Below are 27,305 nucleotides of genomic sequence, written 5' to 3' on the forward strand. Positions count from 1 at the left end.
TTGCAATTATATATTTACTATTTTTCACCTATTACCAGTAATCAAGTGGAATCAGGTGGAATACATATATTGTTGTGAAAATGTGGACAAATAGGCACTTTCAAGCATTATTCATACAAGCACAAAATAGTAAGATATTTATAGAGGACAATTTGACAGTATCTATAAAAAGCATAAACACATTTACTATTTGATGTAGTACAATCAAGTCTAAAAAATTATCCTGCAGATTATACTTGCATAGATACAAAATAGTATATATACCAAGCTATTCACTGCAACATTACTGGTTTATTAAAATATTTTGACATTATAAACTATGCAATACACACACATTAGAACCTTACAAAGACATAAGAAAGAATGAGAATGCTCTGTATCAACAAAGAAATATCTCCAGTGTATCTTAAGAGGAAATGGCAAGTTACATAACAGAGTACATGTTACCTTTTGCTTGAGAAAAGATAAAATGTGTGTTCCTTGACTATGTATTAAATAAACTATATCAAGACAAAGAAGAAATTTATAAAAATGGTTTTCTGTAGGAAGTGGTGGGAGTAGGATAAATAGGAATGGAAATGGTAGTAAGACCTTAGAAACTTTTCTTTTATACAGTTTTGTATGCATTATACACTCAAAAAAAAAAAAATAGAAACAACTTTCCTTCACAACACTCTGTCATGAACATTTACAAAAATTTACTAAAGAATAAGACAGTGAATTATTGGGGGAAAAATCATAATTTTTCCAGACAGTAAATTCTGCTTAAATACTAGCAGATGCAAACTATTATAAATATCAATAGAATGGATAAACAACAAGATCCTACTGTATAACACACAGAACTATATTCAATATCCTATAATAAACCATAATGGAAAAGAATATGAAAAAGAATACATGTTTATATACATACACACACACACATATGTGTAACTGAATCACTTTGTGGTACACCAGAAACTAAAACAACATTGTAAATCAACTATGCTGCTGCTGCTAAGTTGCTTCAGTTGTGTCTGACTCTGTGCGACCCCATAGACAGCAACCCACCAGGCTCCCCCGTCCCTGGGATTCTCCAGGCAAGAACACTGGAGTGGGTTGCCATTTCCTTCTCCAATGCATGAAAGTGAAAAGTGAAAGTGAAGTCACTCAGTCGTGTCCGACTCCTAGGGACCCCATGGCCTGCAGCCTACCAGGCTCCTCCGTCCACAGGATTTTCCAAGCAAGAGTACTAGAGTGAGTTGCCATTAAATCAAAAAACAAAAAAAAACAAAAAAAACCACAAAAAAACACAGTGCTGTCTTGCTTTAAGAAGAGAAATACAGAACAACATAATAATTAAGAGTTCAGAAATATTTATTCTAGGAAAAAAGTGTCCTCAAATCATGGAAAAGAACAGAAAATTCAATAACTTTTGGACAACTGATTATATCATTGGGGTGGGAAATGGGTCACTACCTTACATCACAAGCAAAAATAATTTTCAGATGTTATTTAAAATAAAATATACTATAAAACTGTCAAAAAGTTTTATATGATTTTTTTAACACCCCAGGTCAAGGAGAGACAGGGAATGGAAGGAAGTCTTTTTAGATAATTTACGAATTCTAGAAACTACAAGGAAAAAGCCAAAGATATTTTAACTACATAAAAACTTAAACTTTCTGTATAAGACACAATAAAGTTAAGAAATAAGAGACAAATATAAGACAAAAAGTTACTGTCCATATAAAAGAATTGCTAAAATATTAACAAGCAAAATTCAAAAAGTAACTACAAATTTGAAAGATGATGCAAATAGGCGGTTTATAGAACTACAAACAGGAGATCAATCATGAAACTTCTTCCAAGAATCAACAAAGCTTTTAGATTATTTTTCCAGTTTTATCAAACTGACAACAACAATAAAAGTTCTAGTAAACATTAGAGAAGGAAATGAGTTTTAATATACTATCTATTGTTTTTTTAGAGCATCAGACTTTACTTCCATCACTAGTCACAACCACAAGTGGGTGTTGTTTTTGCTTTGGCTCTGTCTCTTCATTCTTTCTGGTGTTACTTCTCCACTAACCTCCAGCAGCAAGTTCATCTTTCAGTGTCCTCTTTTTGCCTTTTCATACTGTTCATGGGGTTCTCAAGGCAAGAATACTGAAGTGGTTTGCCATTACCTTTTCCTGTGGACCACATTTTGCCAGAACTCTCCACCATGACCCTTCCATCTTGGGTGGCCCTACAGGGCATGGTTCATAGTTTCATTGAGTTAGACAAGGCTGTGGTCCACGTCATCAGTTTGATTAGTTTTCTGTGATTGTGGCTTTCATTCTGTTGGCCCTCTGATGAATAAGGATAAGAAGCTTATGGAAGCTTCCTGATGGGAGAGACTGTGGGGGAAACTGGGTCTTGTTCTAATTGGCAGGGTCATGCTCAGACAATCTTTAATCCAATTTTGTGTTGATGGGAAGGACTGTGTTCCCTCCCTGTTGTTTGACCTGAGGCCACCTCCTTCAAAAGGTCCCATGCCTGCACAGCTGCAAAGAGTGTCCCTAACCCTGCAGCAGGCCACTGCTGACACACACCTCTGCCGGAGACTCCTGGAAATTCACAGGCAAGTCTGGGTCAGTCTCTTTTGGGATCACTGCTCCTTTCTCCTTTGGGGTCACTGCTCCTTTCTCTGGGGTCCTGGTGTGCACAAGGTTTGTTTGAGCACTTCGAGTGGCTCTGGTGGGTATGGGGTTTGATTCTAAACATGATTTCACCCCTCCTACCGTCTTGCTGGAGCTTCCCCTTAGCCCTTGGACATGGGGTATCTTTTTCAAGTCGAATTCAACATTCTCCTGTTGACGGTGGTTCAGCAGCAAGTTGTAATTTTGGGAGTTCTTGCGGAGAAAATGAGTGCACATTCCTCTACTCTGCCATTTCCTCCGCCATGAAACAGCGCAAAGAAATGGAGTAGCCATCATAGTCAACAAGATTCCAAAATGCAATACTTGGATGCACACTCAAAACGACAGAATGATCTCTGTTCGTTTCCAAGGCAAACCATTCAATATCATGGCAATCCAAGTCTATGCCCCGACCAGTAATGCCGAAGAAGCTGAAGTTGAACAGTTCTATGAAGACCTACAAGACCTTCTAGAACTAACACCCAAAAAAGATGTCCTTTTCATTATAGGGGACTGGAATGCAAAAGTAGGAAGTCAAGAAACACCTGGCGTAACAGGAAAGTTTGGCCTTGGAGTACAGAATGAAGCAGGGCAAAGGCTAATAGAGTTTTGCCACGAGAACGCACTGGTAATAGCAAACACCCTACTCCAACAACACAAGAGAAGACTCTACACGTGGACATCACCAGATGGTCAACACCGAAATCAGATTGATTATATTCTTTGCAGCCAAAGATGGAGAAGCTCTATAGAGTCAGCAAAAACAAGACCAGGAGCAGACTGTGGCTCAGACCACAAACTGCTTATTGCCAAATTCAGACTTAAATTGAAGAAAGTAGGGAAAACCACTAGACCATTCAGGTATGAACTAGATCAAATCCCTTACGAGTATACAATGGAAGTGACAAATAGATTTAAGGGACTAGACCTGATAGACAGAGTGCCTGATGAACTATGGACAGAGGTTCGTGACACTGTACAGGAGACAGGGATCAAGAAAATCCCCATGGAAAAGAAATGCAAAAAAGCAAAATGGCTGTCTGAGGAGGCCTTACAGATAGCTTGGAAGAAAAGAGAAGCGAAAAGCAAAGGAGAAAAGGAAAGATATTCCCATCTGAATGCAGAGTTCCAAAGAATAGCAAGGAGAGATAAGAAAGCCTTCCTCAATGATCAGTGCAAAGAAACAGAGGAAAACAACAGATTGGGAAAGACTAGAGATCTCTTCAAGAAAATTAGAGATACCAAAGGAACATTTCATGCAAAGATACGCTCGATAAAGGACAGAAATGGTATGGACCTAACAGAAGCAGAAGATATTAAGAAGAGGTGGAAGGAATACACAGAAGAACTGTACAAAAAAGATCTTCACGACCCAGATAATCACGATGGTGTGATCACTCACCTAGAGCCAGACATCCTGGAATGTGAAGTCAAGTGGGCTTTAGAAAGCATCACTACGAACAAAGCTAGTGGAGGTGATGGAATTCCAGTTGAGCTGTTTCAAATCCTCAAAGGTGATGCTGTGAAAGTGCTGCACTCATTAAGCCAGCAAATTTGGAAAACTCAGCAGTGGCCACAGGACTGGAAAAGGTCAGTTTTCGTTCCAATCCCAAAGAAAGGCAATGCCAAAGAATGCTCAAACTACCGCACAATTGCACTCATATCATATGCTAGTAAAATAATGCTCAAAATTCTCCAAGCCAGGCTTCAGCAATACATGAACCGTGAACTTCCAGATGTTCAAGCTGGTTTTAGAAAAGGCAGAGGAACCAGAGATCAAGTTGCCAATGTCTGCTGGATCATTGAAAAAGCAAGAGAGCTCCAGAAAAACATCTATTTCTGCTTTATGGACTATGCCAAAGCCTTTGACTGTGTGGATCACAATAAACTGTGGAAAATTCTGAAAGGGACGGGAATACCAGACTATCTGACCTGTCTCTTGAGAAACCTGTATGCAGGTCAGGAAGCAACAGTTAGAACTGGACATGGAACAACAGACTGGTTCCAAATAGGAAAAGGAGTCCATTAAGGCTGTATATTGTCACCCTGCTTATTTAACTTATATGCAGAGTACATTATGAGAAACGCTGGGCTGGAAGAAGCACAAGCTGGAATCAAGATTGCCGGGAGAAATATCAATAATCTCAGATACGCGGATGACACCACCCTTATGGCAGAGAGTGAAGAAGAACTAAAGAGCCTCTTGATGAAGGTGAAGGAGGAGAGTGAAAAAGTTGGCTTAAAGCTCAACGTTCAGAAAACTAAGATCATGGCATCTGGTCCCATCACTCCATGGGAAATAGAGGGGGAAACAGTGGAAACAGTGTCAGACTTTATTTTTTTGGGCTCCAGAATCACTACTGATGGTGACTGCAGCCATGAAATTAAAAGACGCTTACTCCTTGGAAGGAAGGTTATGGCCAACCTAGATAGCATATTTAAAAGCAGAGACATTACTTTGCCAACAAAAGTCCGTCTAGTCAAGGCTATGGTTTTTCCAGTGGTCATGTATGGATGTGAGAGTTGGACGGTGAAGAAAGCCAAGCACCGCAGAATTGATGCTTTTGAACTGTGGTGTTGGAGAAGACTCTTGAGAGTCCCTTGGACTGCAAGGAGATCCAATCAATCCATCCTAAAAGAGATCAATCCTGGGTGTTCATTGGAAGGTGTGGTGAAGCTGAAACTCCAATACTTTGGCCACCTCACGCGAAGGGTTGACTCATTGGAAAAGACCCTGATGCTGGGAAGGATTGGGGGCAAGAGGAGAAGGGGACGATAGAGGATGAGATGGTTGGATGGCATCACTGACTCGATGGACATGGGTTTTGGCGGACTCCGGGAGTTGGTGATGGACAGGGAGGCCTGGCGTGCTGCAATTCATGGGGTCGCAAAGAGTCGGACACGACTGAGCGACCGAACTGAACTGAACTGAAAGGGCGACTCACTTTTGTAGGATTATCAACTAATAATATAACAAGCTGGTGGTATTTCTTTTTTTTCATATTCCTTAATTTATTTAGTTTTTAATTGAAGGATAATAGCTTTACAGAATTTTGTTGTTTTCTGTCAAACACCAACGTGAATCAGCCATAATATTTCTTAATTACTCTTTACCACCAGGCAAGACATTCCTCTTTCTATTTCCTTCTTTTTATATTATTGTATGCCTCCATACATCTGCTCTGCAGTGTGGTAATAGTTCCCTTCCCAGTCAATGAAATTACCTCTTAACAATACTAGGCCTCATTTTCCAGCTTATATTTAGAGTGAAAATTCTCAGGTATGAGTTTGGTAATATTCCCTGGTGGCTCAGACAGTAAAGAATCTGCCTGCAATTCAGGAGATCTGGCTTTGATCCCTGGGTTGGCAAGATTCCCTGGAGAAGGAAATGGCTACCCACTCTAGTATTCTTGCCTGGAGAATTCCAAGGACAGAGGTGCCTAGTGGGCTACAGTCCATGAGGTTGTAAAGAGTTGGACGCAACTGAATAACTAACACACACAAATATAAGTAGTAAGGAACTTTTTCTTTGTGAAAAAGAAACTTTCTTTTTCTACCCTTTTCCCAAGGGTAGAACACCAATGGGTAGAACAAGTGGGATTCTCTTCCTTAAGGCCATGGTAGTATTTGGGAGCATGGCCTGGTGTGAGGACTAAGGACTACTGACTTCAATTAGGAATTACCTCATGAGTTTAAAGTTGACAAGTTATCTACTGAAGCAGAACATTATGATGGCATTTACTATTGCAGCATGGTTATCATTGCATGAAGCTAATTAGATAGTAATTACACACTTACAGATTTCTAGGTAACCAGGAAACAGTTCTGTGTATTTTGCATTTTGGTATCACAACATTAATTAAAACACAAACAGCCATATAATTAACATATGACATTATAATGCATGAATCACAACAAATTATCTTACTGACAGATAACAATTTTAGCTTAGTCTTAAAATCTTTATAGAATTAAGAATTATTTCATTTCTAATTCATTTTGACTCTCCTAAGCAAAATGACACAACCAGCTGATCCCTTAGCGATATCTTATAGACTCAATTTAACAGCTAGAAGAGGGAAACAGTCAATCCTCGCCTGCTTAATTTTACAGATGAGGAAAAAGTCACAGTGATCCTAGGTGGTCTCTGACTCCAAAAGTCCAGTGTTATACACTGCAGATGCTGTCCCACCAATTCCCTTTCTAAAATTTCCATTACTCTTTCACATAACTGTTCATTTCCACCTAGATTTATGCCTGTGATTATGAAATTTATTCTAATTAACAACTGAGTAATTTTATCACATGCATCAAAAATCCTACTTCCAAGCTGATCCATCCAGGAAGCTTTCTCTGACTCCAAAGATAAAAATTTCAGTCTGTACCACTATCAAATCATCCAAGAAAAATCTTCCTTTTGTGTTTATTTAGCAGCACTTACATACATATAAATTATATTTTCTTAACTAAAACCAGGTCTCATGACCTGAGCCAAGTAATTTTTTTCAATTCATAAGCTTTGTAAATATTTAATTTGAAAATATTAAATAAAAAGTAACATAATCAGTTGATTTTATGGACAAGAATAAAATTACATGCAATTAGGGTTGTACTAAAAATTACTAACAACATTCTTAAACTACCCCCTCACCTGAATCTAGAAATCCTCCAGTTAACTTCCAGCTTTGTAGAGGGAAGAAGGTGGCTATCCTATCCATCTGCAGCAGTTAACAACACCTCCAGCTAAATACTTTGCTGACATTTCACAATGCTTATCAATTTAATTCCTTTGACAAAGGAGATGTGAGGCTGTACTCTTTGTGTGAAAACAACAGTTCTGAAAGGATAGGTCACCTTCATCACTAGGACAGCAAAGGTATGCAAGATGACAAAGCTAGCGCCCACTGTCAGTGAGTGCACATGCTGTGAAATGCTCCGCCCTGCCCCACACTCAGCCAGTAGATCGACTAGACAGGCAACTAAGGAACAGAAGCTGAGAACATCTAAACAGATATATTCCTTTTAAGTTTTTCCTCCAAATTAAATAATTAATTCGTGGGCAAATGATTTGCTTTATTCAAGCTGAAGATACAGGACATATTTTAGAAGAAAAATATTCCAGAATAGTTTCTCAGGTAATAAAACTCCAATATGGGGTTAGAGTCCCATGGGTGATAGAGGAAAGAAACAAAAAAAATTAAAATTAAGAATAAAAGTATTCAAAGATTCCGTTGGCTTAAACTTTCCCAAGTAGAGCATATTAGTTTAGATATAGAATCTAAGACAGAAGGATTGAATCAGTATTTTCACATGAATTACTGTAAACTGATTCTAAGAGAAAATTTAAATTATCATCAGAGTAAAATGGGGCCCAATATTCATGCCCAATATTTTAAATTGGAATATAAACCTTTTGTTACTAAATAAAAGAAAGCAAAACCTTAGACCTTGCATATACTGAAAAGAAACAAAATACATATGCCAAGGAGAAAAACCACTCCATCACATATATTTTATAGGAAAATGCATATTTTACAATAGATATATATGTCAATAAAACTGTATTAATAATAAGTCTTCAATCATAGGCTTTAAGCAAAAATTTGTACTCCTAATACAGTGTTGATTTGTTTTACCTATACCAGCCATAATTTCTTTTATCCAATTTGTAGACTAAATTTGATTCCTTCAGTGTTTCACAGAAATTATTACATAATACTTAATGTATAATGACTCAATAATATTTAGAAATAAATATTGAAAAATTTGAAACAACACTACTTAGTATTTTTTTATTTTATTTCATTTTAAGGGTACTCAAGGATACTTACCTGATATACAAGGTCTTTCTGAGGCAAAGGGGGAGATTGTTCTTCATACGTAGGAGGTGGTTTATGTGTGGGTGGAAGGTCGATCCTGCATGAAAAAGTTTAAAAAATATGATTACCACATTTCACAAAAGACAAAACAACAAAACAAGAAAGGGGAGGGGGAACCATGAAGACTCTCTTAAGTTTTGAGAATATCGTCCTCATACTAATACTTGTATTAGTATACATGTTTAATTCAGTTCTTACATTTTCATTAACCATATTTGGAAAAAAGTAAACTAGCTTTACAGGTTCTAATGTTTAGGAGTAATCTGAAATAAACAATTCTTAAAAATTAAAAAAAAAAGGAGCAACTCATATAGAAGCATTTTTTGAAAACTGTTATTAAGCAAGCGATCTAGTATATAACTGGGCTTCCCTGGTGGCTCAGTTGGTAAAGAATTCACCTGCAATGCGGGAGACCTGGGTTTGATCCCTGGGTTGGGAAGATCCCTTGGAGGAGGGCATGGCAACCCCCTCCAGCATTCTTGCCTGGAGAATCCCCATGGACAGAGGAGCCTGGCAGGCTATAATGCATGGAGTCACAAAGAGTTGGACATAACTGAGTGATTAAGCACAGCTCTAGTATATGACTAATTAAGTATTGCATATTTTTTACATGCGACCATGCGTACCAACATTTTAGAATAGTCAACTGTGTGACGGAAAACACTTTCCTCCAGTGTCATAACAGTGATTTGAAAGACTTAGGGCTTCCCAGGAGGTGTTACTTTTAAAGAACCCGCCTGTCAATACAGGAGACATAAGAGATATGGATTCGATCCCTGGGTTGTGAAGATCACATGCAGGAGGGCATGACAACCCACTCCAGTATCCTTGCCTGGAGAATTCCATGGACACAGGAGCCTGGCAAGCTACAGTCCATAGGGTCACAAAGAGGAGGACATGATTGAGGCGACTTAGCACACATACACAAAAGACTGTATCTTAAAATGGTAATGAAAAAATAAGTTTATACTACATTTTGGAAATACTTCTAAAATTAGTTTTCAAAAGCCATGGTCACCAATAGAACATTGATCATGTAAATTAAGATTTTCAATCTACAAACTATAAATCTTGCCACCTGAAACAAACAGAGACTATTACATCCTTGGGGAATGCATTTACCTTTGCCAAAAGGACCTAACCCACTAAAAAAAGTATTTTCATATATTTTTAAATTGTTATATTACAACAAAAATAGAATTAAAAATATCTTCTAACTTTCTGCATTTTAGAAAGCAGCTTTTTATATAGACTTACTTTTGAAGATCACAGATAACTAATTTTCAGTAATTAAGATTAGTAAATCAAAACAAAATTTTACCTATATTAAAAGATAAAGAGCACAAAAGCTATAGATATCAAAGTAATTACAAATTCTCAGTAGTCTAATAACTTCTCAATGTGGTCATGAAATAATATTTTAAATGATTAGAATTCAAACAATAAATAAAATAAATTACATGTATTACTAGCCTACTAGTAAATTATGTTTTTTGTAATTATAGAAAAGCTTGAGATAATTCAGCAACTAATATGAATTTAACCACAAACTAGTTACTCTTGAAATATTAAAGAAATTCAGTCTTGCAGGTAACAGACTAAAAGAGTACTTTATAGTTCTTTTATTTAAAGTAATTATTTCCTTTAGTGTAATAAAAATTACAGCAAATGTACAGCTCCAAGGTGCCATAAGTCATTTAGGCGAGAAAACCAAGGTTCATGGAGGTGACTCATTCATGGTCATACTATTAACTTGATCATAATAGAGCTGAGACTAATACCCAGGTGCACTTAACCCCAAAAGAGTCGTGCTCTAACTGTGCCAGATTAGAGAGGCAAAGACATACACAAAGCATTTATGAAGACAGAAGAAGTACTTTCTTTGAGAGCTAGCCTTATATCTTCATATAAAAACACTAATAACCACACAAAAAAAATGCCATTTGTATAGAACTTCACAGTTCATAAACAACATCATCTTATTCTACTCTTATCACAGCTATGTGAGGTAAGCAGGTCACCCAGGTGCCCTTAACCCAAAAAGATTCATGCTCTGTGCCAGATTAGAGAGGCAAAGACAAACAACAAAGCATTTATGAAGACAGAATACATTCTTTGAGAGCTAGCCTTATATCTTCATATAAAAACACTAATAACCACACAAGAAATAATGCCATTTGTATAGAACTTCACAGTTCATAAACAACATCATCTTATTCTCCTCTTATTAAAGCCATGTGAGGTAAGCAGGAAAAGTATTATTTACATTTCACAGGTGCAGTAACAAAAGCTGCTGATGGAATTAAGTGAACTGGGACATCAGTCTTTTGATTATACAACAAAGTGCCATTTCTTTTTTATAACTCTATCTAATGATTAGGTCCAAAACATTTCTTTCTCTTTAAATAAAAAAGATGCACATTTTGTAATTCACCAAAATCAAATTTCTTTAAGATAAAAACTTTAAAACTCAATGTATTTAATGACTTGGCAGCTGAAAGTTAAGTTATACCTATACATAAGACAGGCATATACAATCTAAAGAAGTAAACTTCTAAGACTTTTATATCTGTCTTTCAACTACTTCATTGAAGACTTGCATCTTCATTCAGAAGGCAGGACAACATAAAGAGTCATTATGTTACCATTTGGAAAGATGTGTAATATACTGTAGGGAAAAAAAAAAAAGGAATATATTTGTCTCTAGTAGCCCCTTGCAACTGTTTATTTACCAAGATGTAGTTTGAGACTTTCTGATAAAACTAGCCATCTTACAGAGACCTAACAGTATCTTACTTCTATCCCTCAGACACTTTTCATATCAGTAGCTGTAACGATAAAGACTGACACATATTGAATATTCATAGTTGAACACCCCCAAAAAAGTTACCTACACTTTGTCAAGGTAGGATGGTCTCTTTCTTCGAGGAGTCAACAGCACAGTCACAAAGACAGCAATGATGAAGAGGGCAAGGACAGCTCCAATTACAGCTCCAGCTATGGCTATAGAAGAGGTCTGCTTAAACGGAACATCTGTAAAGTAACAAAAATTAGGTTTTTCAAGCAATTTTACAAAGAATTCTTGAATTCCTGTCCTCTGATTTCTACAATGTGCAAGAATGTTATCTAACCACAAGCTCAGAAGACCCCAAACTTGATGTTACTTTTTAATACTAACACACTCTTTGCAAGATGTAACCTTAGTACTCCTACTTTTTTAAAGTTATGAAAAGAATATCCCCAGTCACGTATGAGTGAGTGAATCTAGTGTCTATGGCAAATGTCTTGAGAAGAAAAGAAGATGAAAACTAACTTCTTATTCTAAAAGATGATAAATGAAAAATATTCAGTATGCCTTAATGGAGTTAGCCAACACAATATTCAGCTTTTATTATATTAAAAGAAATTCTATTAAAGAAACCAAAAATCTTCAAGAAAGGGCAAAATAACACTAAAAAACAGAAAATACCCTAGCTCTAATAATAAACAGTCAAAAAATGACATTGCAAAATTTAAGTTTTTAAAACAGAAACGTTACTAAAACAGTACTTGTTGCAGATAACTTCCCTTAATTAACACACATTTAATACATAGTACACTTTAAGATAGTGTCTCTACTACAAAATTATGTAAATTCTTCCCTATCTCCTGGCTACAGACACACTATATAATTTCTGAACACCAATTTCTCATTTCCAGCCTGTATCATAAAAATTTTATAAGAAAGGATTTTAAAAATGTATTTAGTAGTTACCATTTCACACAATTTTTTTTTTAAAAAGCCACCTTATTTTATGAACTCCCAAGTAAAAGAATTCACTAAAATTATTTTCAAGTGTAAACATTTGATATGACAAAACCATCAATCTTTATGTATAGGTATTATTTTGACAATTTCAGCCATATCACACCCAGTAACTAAATTTTGAGGAATGACCCATCAGTTACAAAAAACCTTCAATACACTCAATTTATCTAACCAATAAAATATTTAAGGTAACATTCTATAAATGAATATACTTCTGTTCTAAAGTTAAATATTCTGCCCAAGGTCATTCAGTCAATGAATAGGAAGGAACACAGCATGAAATAAAGTTAGGTTAGGACATGTTACAAACCTCTACCCTACCCTAGGCCCTTTTGGGGAAAGAATGGTTTTTTGCAACATCTAATATAATCTCTTCTTTTGGGTCCCCTATTTGGAATTAAAGAGCTCTTTGTCTTCAATTAAACTGATGTTCACATACATCCTTAAATAGTTACTACTGGACTCCAGACATGACAAATTTAAATAGAATCAAAGCACTATCAGTTTTGAAATATTTCACCTACTTACCATCATAGTAATTCCAAGTATAGTGTATTTAGTAGGAGTATTTTTCAACTGTTTTTATTCAAATGTGAGTCATGTGGTGTTTTAGATTGCTAAAAAGAATGTTTCTTTACCAATTATACAAATTTCCTAGCAAACTAACATCTTGGGTTTGTTAATGTGTCATTTTATTAGTTTTATTCTAGACTAAAAATCTCATACCAATGGGTGCCAAGTAACCAGTTTCAACAATAACTCAAATACTGGATAGAATCCAAAAATACACAATTATTGTAAACAATATAACCAGCTTCATCATTCAAAATGTTACCCTCATTTGCTAATACATACTTGGTTCATCATTCATTGTTGCTCGTATCTCTAACCAGTACTAACTCCATTTGAATATGTGCTACATGAGAAAAAAATTTGAAAACCAACCAAATATACTCTGCTTTTATAAATGTAGAAGAGACTTGGGATGATTTAGGGCTAATCTTCCCATCTACACTATTACTTTTTCCCACCATATAAATTATAGTTTCATATTCAGGTTTTAACAATAGGCCAATTGAAACCTTTTAAGGTTACAATGCAAAGGTTATTTGATCAACATCATACACCTTGTCAGAGGCAAAATTATTTTTAAAAAATTAAAAAAAAAATTTTCCCATGTGTCACGTATGCTACCTATTTTACACTAGTCTGAAGTTTCCCTTTAAGAGAAATTTTTCTTTTCCTAAGGAGTAAAGTGGAGAAGGCAATGGCACCCCACTCCAGTACTCTTGCCTGGAAAATCCCATGGACGGAGGAGCCTGGTAGGCTTACAGTCCATGGGGTAGCTAAGAGTCAGACACGACTGAGCGACTTCACTTTCACTCTTCCCTTTCCAGCATTGGAGAAGGAAATGGCAACCCACTCCAGAATTCTTGCCTGGAGAATCCGAGGGACGGTGGAGCCTGGTGGGCTGCCGTCTATGGGGTCGCACAGAGTCGGACACGGACTGAAGCGACTTAGCAGCAGCAGCGGCAGCAGCAAGGAGTAAAGTGACCCTATCACTTTCGCCCAAGTATGGAGAATTTAAATGAGTGTTCTTACTTTGATGATAATGACAAAGTTATACCATATTTATAGTAATACTTATGAAATTATTTTTCAAACACTCAGGTTACTTTTTGAATGTAATTAGTCCAAATTAAGATTTTCAAGGTACACATCATTATAAATTCATCAAACCTCACATCTCCTACAAGAAAGCCTTTCATTTAATCTTAGCATTATTAAATTTGGTAATGCTTTGTGATAAAAAATCAGTCTTTTAATATCCAAATTCCGAAAATGTACTATTTTTAATATCCTGAAGTTAATTCTGAACTCTAAATAGATACTATTCTTTAAACATTTAAATTATGGTCTACTTATCTAATTCTGTCCTACTAGTCCTCTAATTTAATTCCATAACTGAGAGTTGACTATATCTCTTCCTTCTATCTCAATAAATATTTGAGCATATTTATTTCACCTGGTTCCCTTCATTCTTTAATCATGTCTAACATATTTTGCACATCTCTTCTTAGTATCAGAACAGGCTAGTAAGTACTAAAATAAGAAAGTGGACGAAAAGTTAGGTATGAATCCATTTACCAACTGGATATCCTACTCTACACAGGTAAACTAATTATGTCAAGTACAATATGACATAATTTCATGTTTCCTTTTTGAGTTTTCAATTCTTCAAATCTTTAATTAAGAAAAGAAGAAATAATACATTTAAGAGCATTAAGATTTTAAAGGTATTAACTGGTGATGAACACTAGTACAGAATGTAAATGAAAAGCTGAAGTTTCTTGCATTCAAGTCAAAGATTTTTGACAAAATTTGAGAATTTAGCCCCAACACTGCCTCCCCACATCCCTGCCCTCATAATCTACATAGTCTCTATACTCCAACAAACCAGAAGAAAAAAAAAATTAAGTAAGCAAATGTATAAAAATTTGGCATTTTTAAACATCAAGCTAGTTTACTGAGTGACTGACATGAAGCAACATTACCTTATCATAACTTAAGAAGATGTTCTACTAAATCTAATTATACGTTTCTAAGCAGCAAAAAACAAAAAGACAAACACTCAAATATTCAGCATTAAAGGACTGGTGCGTGTCTCCCAAAAGAACATATTCCTGTTATCATGGCAGCTTATGAATCCATATACATTGGAAACCACCTCCCAAAACAGAAAAATAGCATCCCTCAGTACAACCATAGATACTATCCACAGAAATGTAGAGGCGCCATGTATTTGTCTTACGGAGAAAACTATCAAAAATCAGTTACAAATAACTTTCATTATTTTTTCAAAAATATACATAAATATTACAGATATTAAATTGAATTAAAGTCCGTGTTATCACTCTGATACAAGTGACTAAAACCTACATAAAAGCTATTCAAACATGTGCTCACTTAATTCACATCTGAAACTGAGGCACTTTTATAGTTTTGAAAAGTTAAATACTATTCTATAGACTAAAATATGTGTTTCTGGCAATTTGCTAAAACCATTTTAAAATGAATATAGAAATCTATAGTCCCTTATTATACTTATGTTAAAACACCAAATCTTAACAATTAGCTGAAACGTTAAGTTTCATCCCTTTTTGATTTCCTTCACCAAAACTTATGTAACCCATCAACTAATTCACAGCTTAATATGATACTCTACAAACTTTTCTTCCTAACTTTTATTTGGGTTTAAAATACATAAATATTCCCACACTACACATCACTGTATTACCAATTTTCCCCATAAATATGTCCCACTCTCTTTTCATAAAAAGCTCTTTTAACACTTATCTTTTCAATATGATAAGCCTCTATATCCATCCATATATTTATCTCACTACTTTTTAATGAAGCTCCTCTATTTGGGTCAGGAGGGTCTCCTTAGGTTTTCATCCAACAAATTACCAATAGTAACCTAATGTGTGTCAGGTCTTGTTCTAAGTTTTAGGAATGCAAGGGTAACTTTTACAGTCCCTCTCCTCACAACAGAGAACAAAATCCTCAAAATTGAGTTGGAGAATCCACAGAATTATTTACTTTCCAATGAAGTATAGAAAGAAATAATCACTTATCTAAAAATAAAAGAGAGGGAGAAGGCATTTAATAAAAATTAGCATTGTACTTATATGGATTGGCACTGGTAGCACTAGTAGGTCCATGCATCAGGTGGCAACCTGCCACACAGGGCACCCAAAATATCCTATGGGGAGTGTGGAGTTGGACAGTCCCAAATGAATGTAGACAGTTACATCTTCACTTGGTTGTCCCCCTCATCATAGTCTGCATCTTGTGACAGATATATTATGACATGTGGGAGCTCAGCTGAACTAAAAATTTATCTAGATTTAATGAAAAATCAAAAATGTAAAGGAGGCATGACATGGGTTCTCTATGTGACAGGTGAACAGTATGTGACAAGTGAACATTTGACTCATAAACCAAGTGAGGGTATCAGTGCTAACACATGTTATATACTAGTAAGCATTTATTCTTGGTAAATGTCATTTCTGCAAAGAACTGACAGAATGAACACCAATAACATATGCACAAATAACAAAACAAATCCTCCAAAATGGCAATGCAAATATCTTACTCCTAACACCTAAACTGCATGTTACATTATGAAATAAAACCATGGCAACCTAATTAGATGTAACAAATTAAGCCCCCCTCAGATCAAATAATTAGAAACCAAATAAAATATAAATTTATATTCACTCCTCTTTAACAACAAACCTCACACTATACCCATACTGTGCTGAAACAGCTAGTGTGAGGGTGATTAGCATTGACACTGGAAAACCAAACAGCATGAACATGAAGACTAGCTCTAAAAACAGTACTTGGGATGAAAACTGTTAAGGTCCCTAAAATGTACCTTTCATTTGAATCTACTTGTTTCCGAGAGGTAACTGAGCTTTCATATATAAAAACTAGTGTCAAAATATACTCAATATGGACTTAAAACTTTTAATCACTGAATCAAAAAGTGTAAAACCAAGATGAAAAAACAAACGAAGCACATTCAATCATACGGCTTTTCTCAAAAATGTTTTAGTGAGGAAAAAAGTTAACTTTCAAAATGACGTACGATTATATTATTTACTCAAAGATTCCTCTTTTAGTGAAAATAATCAATCTTTTAAAAATGTTACGTTATCAAATTTAAAATTTTTCACTTTTGAGTATTTTATAATGCATATAGCAAACTTCTATGGTAGCACACATATAATTTATAAACTCTACATATGAGGAGTACATATGAATTCTTAACTGATAGGTAGTCAAGTTTCAGTTGAAGACCACTGATCTAGAGAAGACAGATAATAACTAGAATAATGTGATATTATAGTAGAGGAGATATAAGTTGATAAAAAATAATTATGAAGAGCAGTTGTTAACTCTGAAGGGAAAAGTTTCATTAAGCTATAATTTGAACTGGACCTTGAATACAGACTGATTTCCCAGTATGGCAAAGGGAGGAAATGGAATTTCAGATCAAGGGAGCAGCATGAACACAGTTACTAAGACATCAAAGTACATAGTATGGTAAAAAACAGAATAGATCTAGATGTTATGTAGGTTCTCTGTCAGTAAGTCTAGGCTTTGAGCATCAAATTGCTGCTAATATTGCAAGAAAACCAGGTACTATGTGCCTGATAGAGGAACATACCACCACTTAAGAAGTAACCTTGCTCCCCAAAATTTAACATTAATCTTATCAAGGCTCCAGATCTGTCAAGAGATGCAAGCAAGAGGTACAAGCAACTGGCACAATCCAAACTGGAAAACTGCAGGACAAATGAAGCTGTTTCTTCCCAAAAAATTGCATGGGAGAAGTGTGGGAGTGGAAAACAGCACATAAAGAACACACAGATTAAAAGGCATTTCAACCAACCAATGTATGGATATTTGGTTACTAGCTAAAACTGCAAAAAGAGATGATTAGAAATTTGAACAGTAACTGGATACTTGATATTAGGAATGATTCATTTCAGTAGAGTAATGAATCTGTGATTACTTTTTCTAAATATTCCTTATCTTTCAAGTTACAGACTGACATACTTACAGATGAACTAACAATAATGGCAGGAGGGATAATGCAGATAGGAGTTTAAATGAAACAAGACTGACCATGAACGGAAAATAACTGAAGCAGGTACATGAATATCCATTTCATTATTCTGTCTTACTTTCGCATATTTTTAAACAATTTTTTTAAAAAGTCAAAGCCTCTAGGTTTTGTTACCTCTAACTTTTAGATCAAACTGTCCCTTCAAGACTAGGTTTTTCCAGAGATATTTCTCATAACTGAGACTGTGAAAATTAGAGTATCATGTCTATATAGAAATATTATGCATGAAAGGGAATGAGGTCTTGAATTAGTCTCAAGTTTTGAGAATAACTTATACTTTACTAAACTTTCACCAGGCTTCATCCACAGTGCCCAGCCAGAATAAACAGCTATTTGGTTGGCCAAAAAGTTCATTCTCATTTTTTCTGTAACATCTTATGGAAAAATTTAAACAGACTTTGTGGCCAACCCAAGGCAAGTGAAATAAAACATCACAAAACTAAATCATTTTATCCTTCAAAATTGAAACGAACATGACAAAACTATTATCAAGGTTCAAGAAAAGAAATGACCCCAAGCATAGGTATACAGCAAAAGCTTTTGCAAGCAATTCTTGGTTTTAAGCTCTTAATGGAACTCTATCACTACTCAATTCAAAGTAGATACACTTTTTTAAAAAACAGTGCAGTTCATTGGAATATAACAGAAGAAAACAAATGCATTAATAGAAACAATGTAAAAACAGAAAAAGTTGGTATATTTTGTACACTACTCAATGATTCTTTTGTGCATGAATTTTTATTGGTATAGTAAGAATGAAATCAAGCTTAATCCAGTCAAATTGTATGTTATTTGGAGGGAAAAAAAACTGCTGCTTGCTCTAAAATAGTTTAAAGTTTAGAGGAAAAGTGTATCATAATTTTTATTTTAGTTTAAATATTTTAGGCTTTCAAGTTTTTTAGTTTTTTTTGTCTACACCATGCAGCATGTGAGGGCATGTGTGATCTTAGTTCTCTGACCAAGGACTGAACTCAAGCCCTCTGAAGTAGAAGCACAGAGTCTAAACCACTGGCTTGCCAGGGATTCCCTGTATTATAATTTTAAAGGTCAGAAATAAGGAACAAGGAGAAGAATAAGAATCAGTGTTATTCCTACTTGAAGCAGCTGTAAGGTAAAAACACTAAATGCAAACTTAAAAAATAAATGTGTTAATTCCAAACTGAAAGTTAATATATAAAAAACTGACATGTCAAAGTCACAGCAAAACACTTAAAACATTTTAACTGCTAGGGCTAAAGAGATAAGACAATTTATGACTATGGGGAATGTTGCTGATTATATGTATATGTGAGATAGGAATTCTATGATTAATTAAAAGTAAATTTTATAATGGTTAACATAACCAAATGTTTCCTCAAATTTTATTTAACTGTATCCTTAACCTGGTATGGTTTCGTTTGGAAAGAGAAATTCATTTCTAATTCCACAAAATATCATTAATTAAAGGGAACCAGGTTACAGAGACACATACACACACACAAACACACACACACTCTCTCTCTCTCTCTCTCTGGGAACAAAGAAGGTAATCCATAACCATAGGCTTGTTACAGAAATATGCCTCTAAAGAATTTTTTTAAAAAACTTTTATTTAAAGATTTGTTGCGCAGCTATTGGGGCTACCACCAGATAAGTAACTTGATAAAAAAAAAAAAAAATCCCTGGTACAAATCAAAATTAAATATATCCCAACATACCAAAAATTTGAGAAAGGAGCTTTTTATGGATGATACATCAACAAGTAAATAAGAAAAACAATTCAATCTGTAAATAATTCCCATTAAAATTAAAAATCAATACGGGTACCATTTCTTTCTTTTACTTTTACATTGATTACTTCCACACATTAATAACTTCTTGTTCATACTTTTGTTTTAGCAGTATTTACCAAAAGCAAAATCAAACTCAGATCAGATGTTTTCACATCTAATATTGCTACATTTCTGTCAATTTTTGCATGTATACATTATACTTCCTACAGCCTCTTGTGCTAAACATTCAGCCAGGAATACCATTATAAAACTTTCCTATTTATGGCTATCAGAAGCAATATTACTACTGAAAACCTACTACTGAAAAAGCTTAATGATTTCTTTAATGTTAGGCTTATCAAATGGAAACCTTTCAGGCACATGGTAAAATACTAAATCTTTCAACTATAAAGTACTTATCAAATATCACTTTTAAAGTTAACCCCTATACTATTAAAGTTTCAAGACATTTCAATAAAAATGGAAAAAAAGGGAAAAAGAGTTGAATTAATCTCCACTGTACAAGTATTTTAACCAGTGTGAAAGAAAACTCTAAAGCGAATACAAAAATGAAAAACCGGTCCAAATATAAAGGTAATAAATATAAACATGGCCAAAATATAGTAAAACTATTCTGCCATCTTTTCCAAGAAGAGAGTAGGAGTTCAACTCATCAGTCAGCTGTGTACATTACTGATATTCAAAATTAATTTAACAAAATGTTTATTAATGTCTATGTTTACAAACAAGTCTCTATGTACAGTAAACATACATAAAGGTCTAATAAACAACAGTGCAATGCTTCAGAAAGTCTTAAGCATTAGTAGCAGATTCTTAAAAATCTGATGTCTTTTAGCTTGCCAAATGCTTTAGATTAAGGATACAGAATATATTACTCACTTGCAGTTTTCCATGTCACCCTCTACTGCCAAAAAAAAAAACAGACCAGTAAAAACTAAACAAACAAAAAGCCCTAACCACACAATGACCACAATTTAAAAGGAAATTCACAATCACTAAGTAGATATTTATACTTTTAAAATACAGCTCCTGAAACACTAACTTTCTTCAGATCAGACTCAAATAGAGATTTGTACGATATTCTAAATGGGATTACTCTTCTCAAATTCGTACAGCACTTCAAGTCACTGTTCCAAAGATGAGATTTTGATCAAAAAAGGCACAAGTTTACATCTTCTAAAGAAAAAAAGCTTCAGACTCATCCTTCTATGGCCATATCATTGCTAACATTTAAATTAAAAGTCACTTCAATCATAGAGTATTATCAAGAAAGTTTTTCTTCCAATGATTTGGACCAAAGAGTCTTAATATTTGTCAGTGGTAAGCTGTATTTAAAACAAATATTTTCAACAAGACATCAGCGAATTTTACCTAATTGTATCCTTAACCAATACTTTACTGTTAGACTAAGTGTTTGAGGGAGAGAAAGAAAATAGATTTCAAACTTCCACAAAATAGTGCTAGTTAAAATAAACTAAGTTATAATCATTGAGATTAAAGCCTTCACTACTTGCAAAATTGTATGAACATGTTAGAACTTTGCCTTATAAAAATATATTTTTTTTTAGATCTGATGAGGCTTGAGAAGGGGCAGGTTGAGAAGGCAAAAAAAAAAAGTAACTACTTTGTCTTTATTAACAAAATAAGTCAATTTAGGGTTCTCCTACTAACTTCTATTTCAAGTCCATGGCAAAACACCTAAAGGCAATTCTACAGTCCTTTTTTCAAATGAATCATCAACAGGAAAAACATATTCTTTGGGCTACAAAATAGTTGTCATTATTGTAGTTGTACAGAATCCTACTGCAGAAGCAATTTAATTACCTCACAAAAGAAGATCCACATTTGAAGATTTAGGTAAGATTTCTTTTGCAAAAGATGCATGATTTTTGGAAAGAATAAACTTAATTATGTAAAAATCAAAACAAAAAACCTCATGATGTTTCCAGTTTTAATTGGAAAAACAAAAATCTTGAAACACATACAAACATTTAGGAGAAAAGAGGGGATGGTTTGACAACATCCATCAGCAAGTGTTAGTGACTGGTTCTATAACTAAGATTTTCTTCTTGTTAAATCTCAAATTTCCAAGTTTATTCCATTTTTTCCTATATATATTTACCCGTTTGAACAACATCAATAATAAATGACTAGAACAAGATGGTCTACCACATTCTTTGCACAGATTCTTGTCTGAAACATGTATTATTTTTTAAAAAATGGTACTCCAATGCTTGTTTGCTTGTTTACATGGTTTTCCATATAGTGAAATGCCCTCTCTACACTCTATTAAACTATGTACCATCTTCTCGTTATTTTTCTTATATTTAACACATAAAGCATTAAAACAAAACTACTACTTCATGTACCAACATTCGCATGACAATATAAGCATTGTCTTCCAGAGATGAAAAAAAAATGGTAAGAATTATCATGTTTAAAAGGCATGTTTTTATTACTCTTAAATGTATTTTGGACAAAAATATTGATCAGCTAATTATGCTCTTCCACACATCATGTTCACTGAGTTTACTACCACAGTTTTTAGTGCAACAAAATACCTTTGAAAAGCCACTCTACAGTAATTATGGCAAGGCTCATTAAAATGCAGAGGTAAAGATTCCATTTGTATAGAAACATAGAAAACAATGTTTGAAAAGAAAAGGTGTTTCATCAGGGTGAATTTTTTGTATACTAAAAATATATATAAACATTTCTTGAATTAGTTTTATAGTCAATTTAGATGTAATATCATTTAGTGGTGATAAATTTTGAGAGGTATATGTTCAACAAACATTATACTTGAGATTATATAGTCTTAGGTAAACATTTAATACACAATGCTAAGGTAGTTTCCTTTCTTTGTTTAATTTTTGTACCAAAAAGTCATACATTTAATGTTGACATTTCTTCTTACCTGTGTGCCTCAGACCAATAAAGTACTCTGCATTAAAATTTAACTCTTGAGACAGTAGTATAGCATTGAAAAAAAATTGTAAAGCAGCTCAGATACATTGAACCCAGATTTTACATTTCCATTTGTCAAATCAGAATATAAAAAGTAAGCTTGAAAATCAAGTTGAAAAAGCTTATTCTTCCCCCAAGAAAAAGTATGAACAATCTGAAAATGATCAACTAGTATGAATGAAACATTGTACATTAAGTCATATTTAGTGGTTGCTAAACATACCACTCCCTCCTGGAAATTACGGAACCATCTACATGTGAAACTAAGTCATCTTCATTTTCATCATACTGTTCATCGCTGACGAACTTCATTCCCATTTTTAGATCTTCATAATAATCCATTGGTCTTTCAAACCTATTGAGATTTTCTACATTGTTCCACTGCGTTTTTTCAGGCTCTTCTAAATAGTCTTTCCGTATTAGATTGTTCACTGGATTTTTGTTTTCTTTTTTTACGCTGTCTGGGTAAGAATCAAGCTCATCTTGCTGAAGAACATCTATTTGAGATTCTTTTTGCATATCTGATGGTGGAATGTAGTTCTTGGCAAAGTAGTCTCCACGAAACGTCCGTCTTCTCCTATAGCAGAATATTCCAGCCAAAACACTTACAAGTACTATGAAGAGAGCCCCACCCACTACACTAGCAATGATCGTGCCGATTGTGTCATCCTTAATTGTTGCCAAAGTTGACAATGGGAAGGGCAATTTTTTTGGTTCTGTTGCTGGATCCTCGAAGTCAGCAGTTGAGGGATGCCACTGAATTGTAGGCTGAAGGGTGGTAGTAGTAGGAGGATCTAATGGAAAAAGTAAAGATAGACAAGACACAGAAAGGCAAAGAATGTCAATGCAGGCTGATTCAGCAGCAAGTTGAAAAGACAGCACAGTTAATGAAAACATATTCATAGTAACAATAGTTTTTCATTCTTAATTTAAGATTAGAGAGTAGTGATACTTCTATATATATATTTTTTAAATAACAAAACTGACACTAAGTCAGTTACCAATCACATAAGGGAAGTGAAAAACTATGCACGGCGTAAATCCTAAATTTTCTATTCCAAGTTAAAGCACAATATTGTACTCAAAGAAAAATATTTTTTTAAATGGTGAGTATTATTTAAATGTTATATATATACTATACAGCTGGCTTAAGAATTATCATTATCAAAAAATTAAATCATTCAAATGTACATTTTCTTAGCCAGTACAGTAGCATAAGGAAATAACAGAATAATAAAGTAAAAGAATGAAAAAAATTAAAGTGTGTTTTCTTAATATCCATCTTTACCTAATAACGTTAATCTTTTTTAAGAGGTGAACTTATCTTTAAAAGAATGAAAAACTATAGATTGTTAAGTGGCCATAGTATAAGCTGTTGGCTTAATAATTCTCTCAAAAATATTTTCCTTAAATAAAGAAAATGCTTTAAATTTTAGAAAGCATGTATGTAGTATATACCATTATTTAGTCATTTAAAAAATAAAAAGTACATATTTATTCTATGTTAGCCAATTATCAGGCTATTATCAAATGAGACTAACAAAGAAAAAACATGTTATAAAGTATTATAAAAATATCATCATCATGTCTATATCCCATGGGTAAGATATCTGAACATTTAGGAAATTTGAGAGATTTCAACTGCATCTGCAAAATTCAACATCACATTGCTTTAGGATGGAGTCTCAAAAAGAGCAGCTAATATTTTAGAGAGAACATTCTAATGATACTTAAATATTAGATGCAAATGACCCTGTGTATTGCCATTAGATTATAGAGTAAATAGCCATTAATATTAAAAAGCAACTAAACATAAATAGTAAAAAAAAAAAAAGATTGGTTAATTATCAATTAAGTGGTATTTGTAGGTCATGTTACACAAAATTCTAGAGTTTGAAGAAAGGATGAGTTTAAAATTCTTGAATTTCTTCATTGATAAAAAACAAATGATCCAAATGATAATCTCCTATAATTATTTTTTAAATGAGTGGTACTGACAGAGCTTTTAAAAAGTGATTGTTAGAAAAATACTAAATCTACATGGGGTAAGTTATTCTAAAATTACAAGCTAAAGAAAAATACTTACTGAAACAGGTTTCATCACGGAATGCCATATGTATAGAATGTGGTAAAAATTTAGCAAGTACAGTATAAAATGTAATAAGTACATTATAAGTAATTTCCTATGAGTGTAAACCAATATAACAGGCAATCTAGTCAAGTACCTTGAAGTGAATATTATTTATCATAGTATATGTAAGTGAATCAAAGAAGAGTTTTAATTTGTGAGAACATAATCACTAGCTGAATAAATTCAGTCTTAAAATTGTGGAACAGTAGGATCATTTCTACTATAAAAGTACTAAAGCCTCATATAATCCAGTCCAACTTCATAGAACCAGAATATTAAAAATTAATCATTTATAAGATAACTCATGTATTTTCTGAGGAGGACTAACGGAAAAGTTTTAGGTACTCAATGTCGTCTTTATGATTACCAAAGAAAAAAGTATTATACTAAATGGGCATCAGCATGTTTAAACAAATACACAAATTACCTAATTAATGATTTAAAATTCTAAGTTTGTGATACCTCTTAATGAAATGGTATTTTTCTCAGAATAGTACACCTGAGTTCTCACCAAACATAAGATACGTAACTGTACATTTTTCTGAAGTATTCTTTAAAAAATCACCAACATTTATTTCTACTTGCAATGTTATGTAAACATAAATGGACATCTACTGTTTAACTGAGATTTAACAAAATACAGCTTTCAGAAAATCTAACTACAAAAAAAAACAGTAACCCTCCCCCAAAAAAATCTATTTAAAAATCGTATTTAGTCAGTGGTCCTAGAAATTTTTTTTTAACCTACTATCTCCTCAACTATTAAAAAAAAAGAAAAAACAGAATAGCCTCACTGTCAATAAATTCCATGAAAAAGGGACTATTACTAAACTTTATATTTTGTATCTTAAGCAACAGACATATGATGATTCACGAGACATTTATTTCTGCTTTCCAATTTTGCTATACTGCAAGATAATTACTGTGAGAGTCATATTTGTGAAATGAGGCAACTAACAGCTACTTATTTATCAAGATTTAGAAATCCTTCCCCAACAGCATTCTGTATTAATGCAGTTTTTTTTAATATTCTTTGCTAAATGTGGTAAATAAATATATAACAAATGTAAAAAACTAGTAGATTCTGAGTTCTCCATATCCAACTTCTCAACTTTCCTTTTCAAACGAATTGAGTCCTGCCAAATAGGAAAACAAATAGTCCAGCAAAACCTCTGTAGCTATAAGTATGTTTTAGCCTAATAATTACTATGTTAAAAATGGAATTAATTGGTTCCTTTTTCTTTCAGACTACATAAATTGTTTAAATAAACAAAATCTATAAACATTAAAATTTAACTGCTAAGTTAAGTGTGTTTAATATGTCTGGATCAAATTAATTTTATTTGAAATTCAAGATTTGCATAGGAATATACTTTGACTTTTTTAAGGCATGAGGGAACTTAAGTGATACATGAAAATTTGCTTCTCTATTCTCAGAGAAGTAAGAGGTATCAGGAGAAAAAACCCGCATCAAAAGCAACTGGAAAATCACAATTTCATGCAGTCGGTTAGTATTGGACAGAGTCACTGTACCACGATGAGTAATAACTAAAGTTGTATATTGCAATCTTGGATCCTGAATATACAAAACTTATGCCAATGTGGGAAAACGTGTAACAAAATTTCAAATGCCTTCTCTCAGTGCTAATAAATTCTATTCTGTTCTGGGTTACCTTTTAGTCTCCAGTCATATGATATACTCATTTTACAAATATTATAAAAAATCAGTAATGAAATTTTAAAATATAAATTTTATTACTGAGATAAAAACGTTGTCCTGGAGGAAAACATGAACATATAACTCACGATGAAAAAAGACTAACTTTCTGATCATTCGTTGTGTAAGTTATGGCCTTTTATTGTGATAAAAGCCTACTGCTGCTAAGTCACCTCAGTCGTGTCGGACTCTGTGTGACCCCATAGACGGCAGCCTACCAGGCTCCCCTGTCCCTGGGATTCTCCAGGCAAGAACACTGGAGTGGGATGCCATTTCCTTCTCCAATGCATGAAAGTGAAAAGTGAAAGTGAAGTCGCTCAGTCGCGTCCGACTCTTCGCGACCCCATGGACTGCAGACCACCAGGGTCCTCCGTCCATGGGATTTTTCCAGGCAAGAGTACTGGAGTGGGGTGCCATTGCCTTCTCCAAAAGCCTACTAGTAGACCTTAATAGCCATTATGGAAAGGCAATTTATATCTAGGATACTAGATATAACTAAGAAGCTCTTACAAGAGTTAACTATACTCAGCATGCTATACTGTATTAAAGACTATGGATAGAAAAGTAAAGTCTAATTCCTGATGATTACTTAAAGAAAACCATCTCATATAATGCCATCTTTTTCTGAAGTATTTAGCGGTAATTAATTTGATTTTTCATATTT

The 27,305-nt window shown here is 33.9% G+C and overlaps 1 protein-coding gene across 6 annotated transcripts in view; it reads right to left on the minus strand.

The window, feature by feature from the left end:
* Positions 1-27,305, minus strand: part of NECTIN3 (nectin cell adhesion molecule 3) — a 146,008-nt gene that overhangs the window by 55,234 nt on the left and 63,469 nt on the right. For 3 of the 6 annotated variants that reach the window (XM_081542736.1, XM_081542759.1, XM_081542770.1), the window contains one exon: positions 21,764-23,587. In XM_081542736.1, the coding sequence (XP_081398862.1) occupies positions 23,007-23,587 (581 nt within the window). In that variant the 3' untranslated portion in view covers positions 21,764-23,006. Of the gene's footprint in view, positions 1-8,497; positions 8,583-11,439; positions 11,579-21,763; positions 23,588-27,305 lie in introns of those variants that run through there. The other 3 variants (XM_081542747.1, XM_081542777.1, XM_081542786.1) reach the window with 2 other exon arrangements.

Source organism: Giraffa tippelskirchi, chromosome 2 (genome assembly GCF_054371585.1).
Source record: "Giraffa tippelskirchi isolate mGirTip1 chromosome 2, T2T-mGirTip1v1.2.pri, whole genome shotgun sequence".
Classification (NCBI taxonomy): domain Eukaryota; kingdom Metazoa; phylum Chordata; class Mammalia; order Artiodactyla; family Giraffidae; genus Giraffa; species Giraffa tippelskirchi.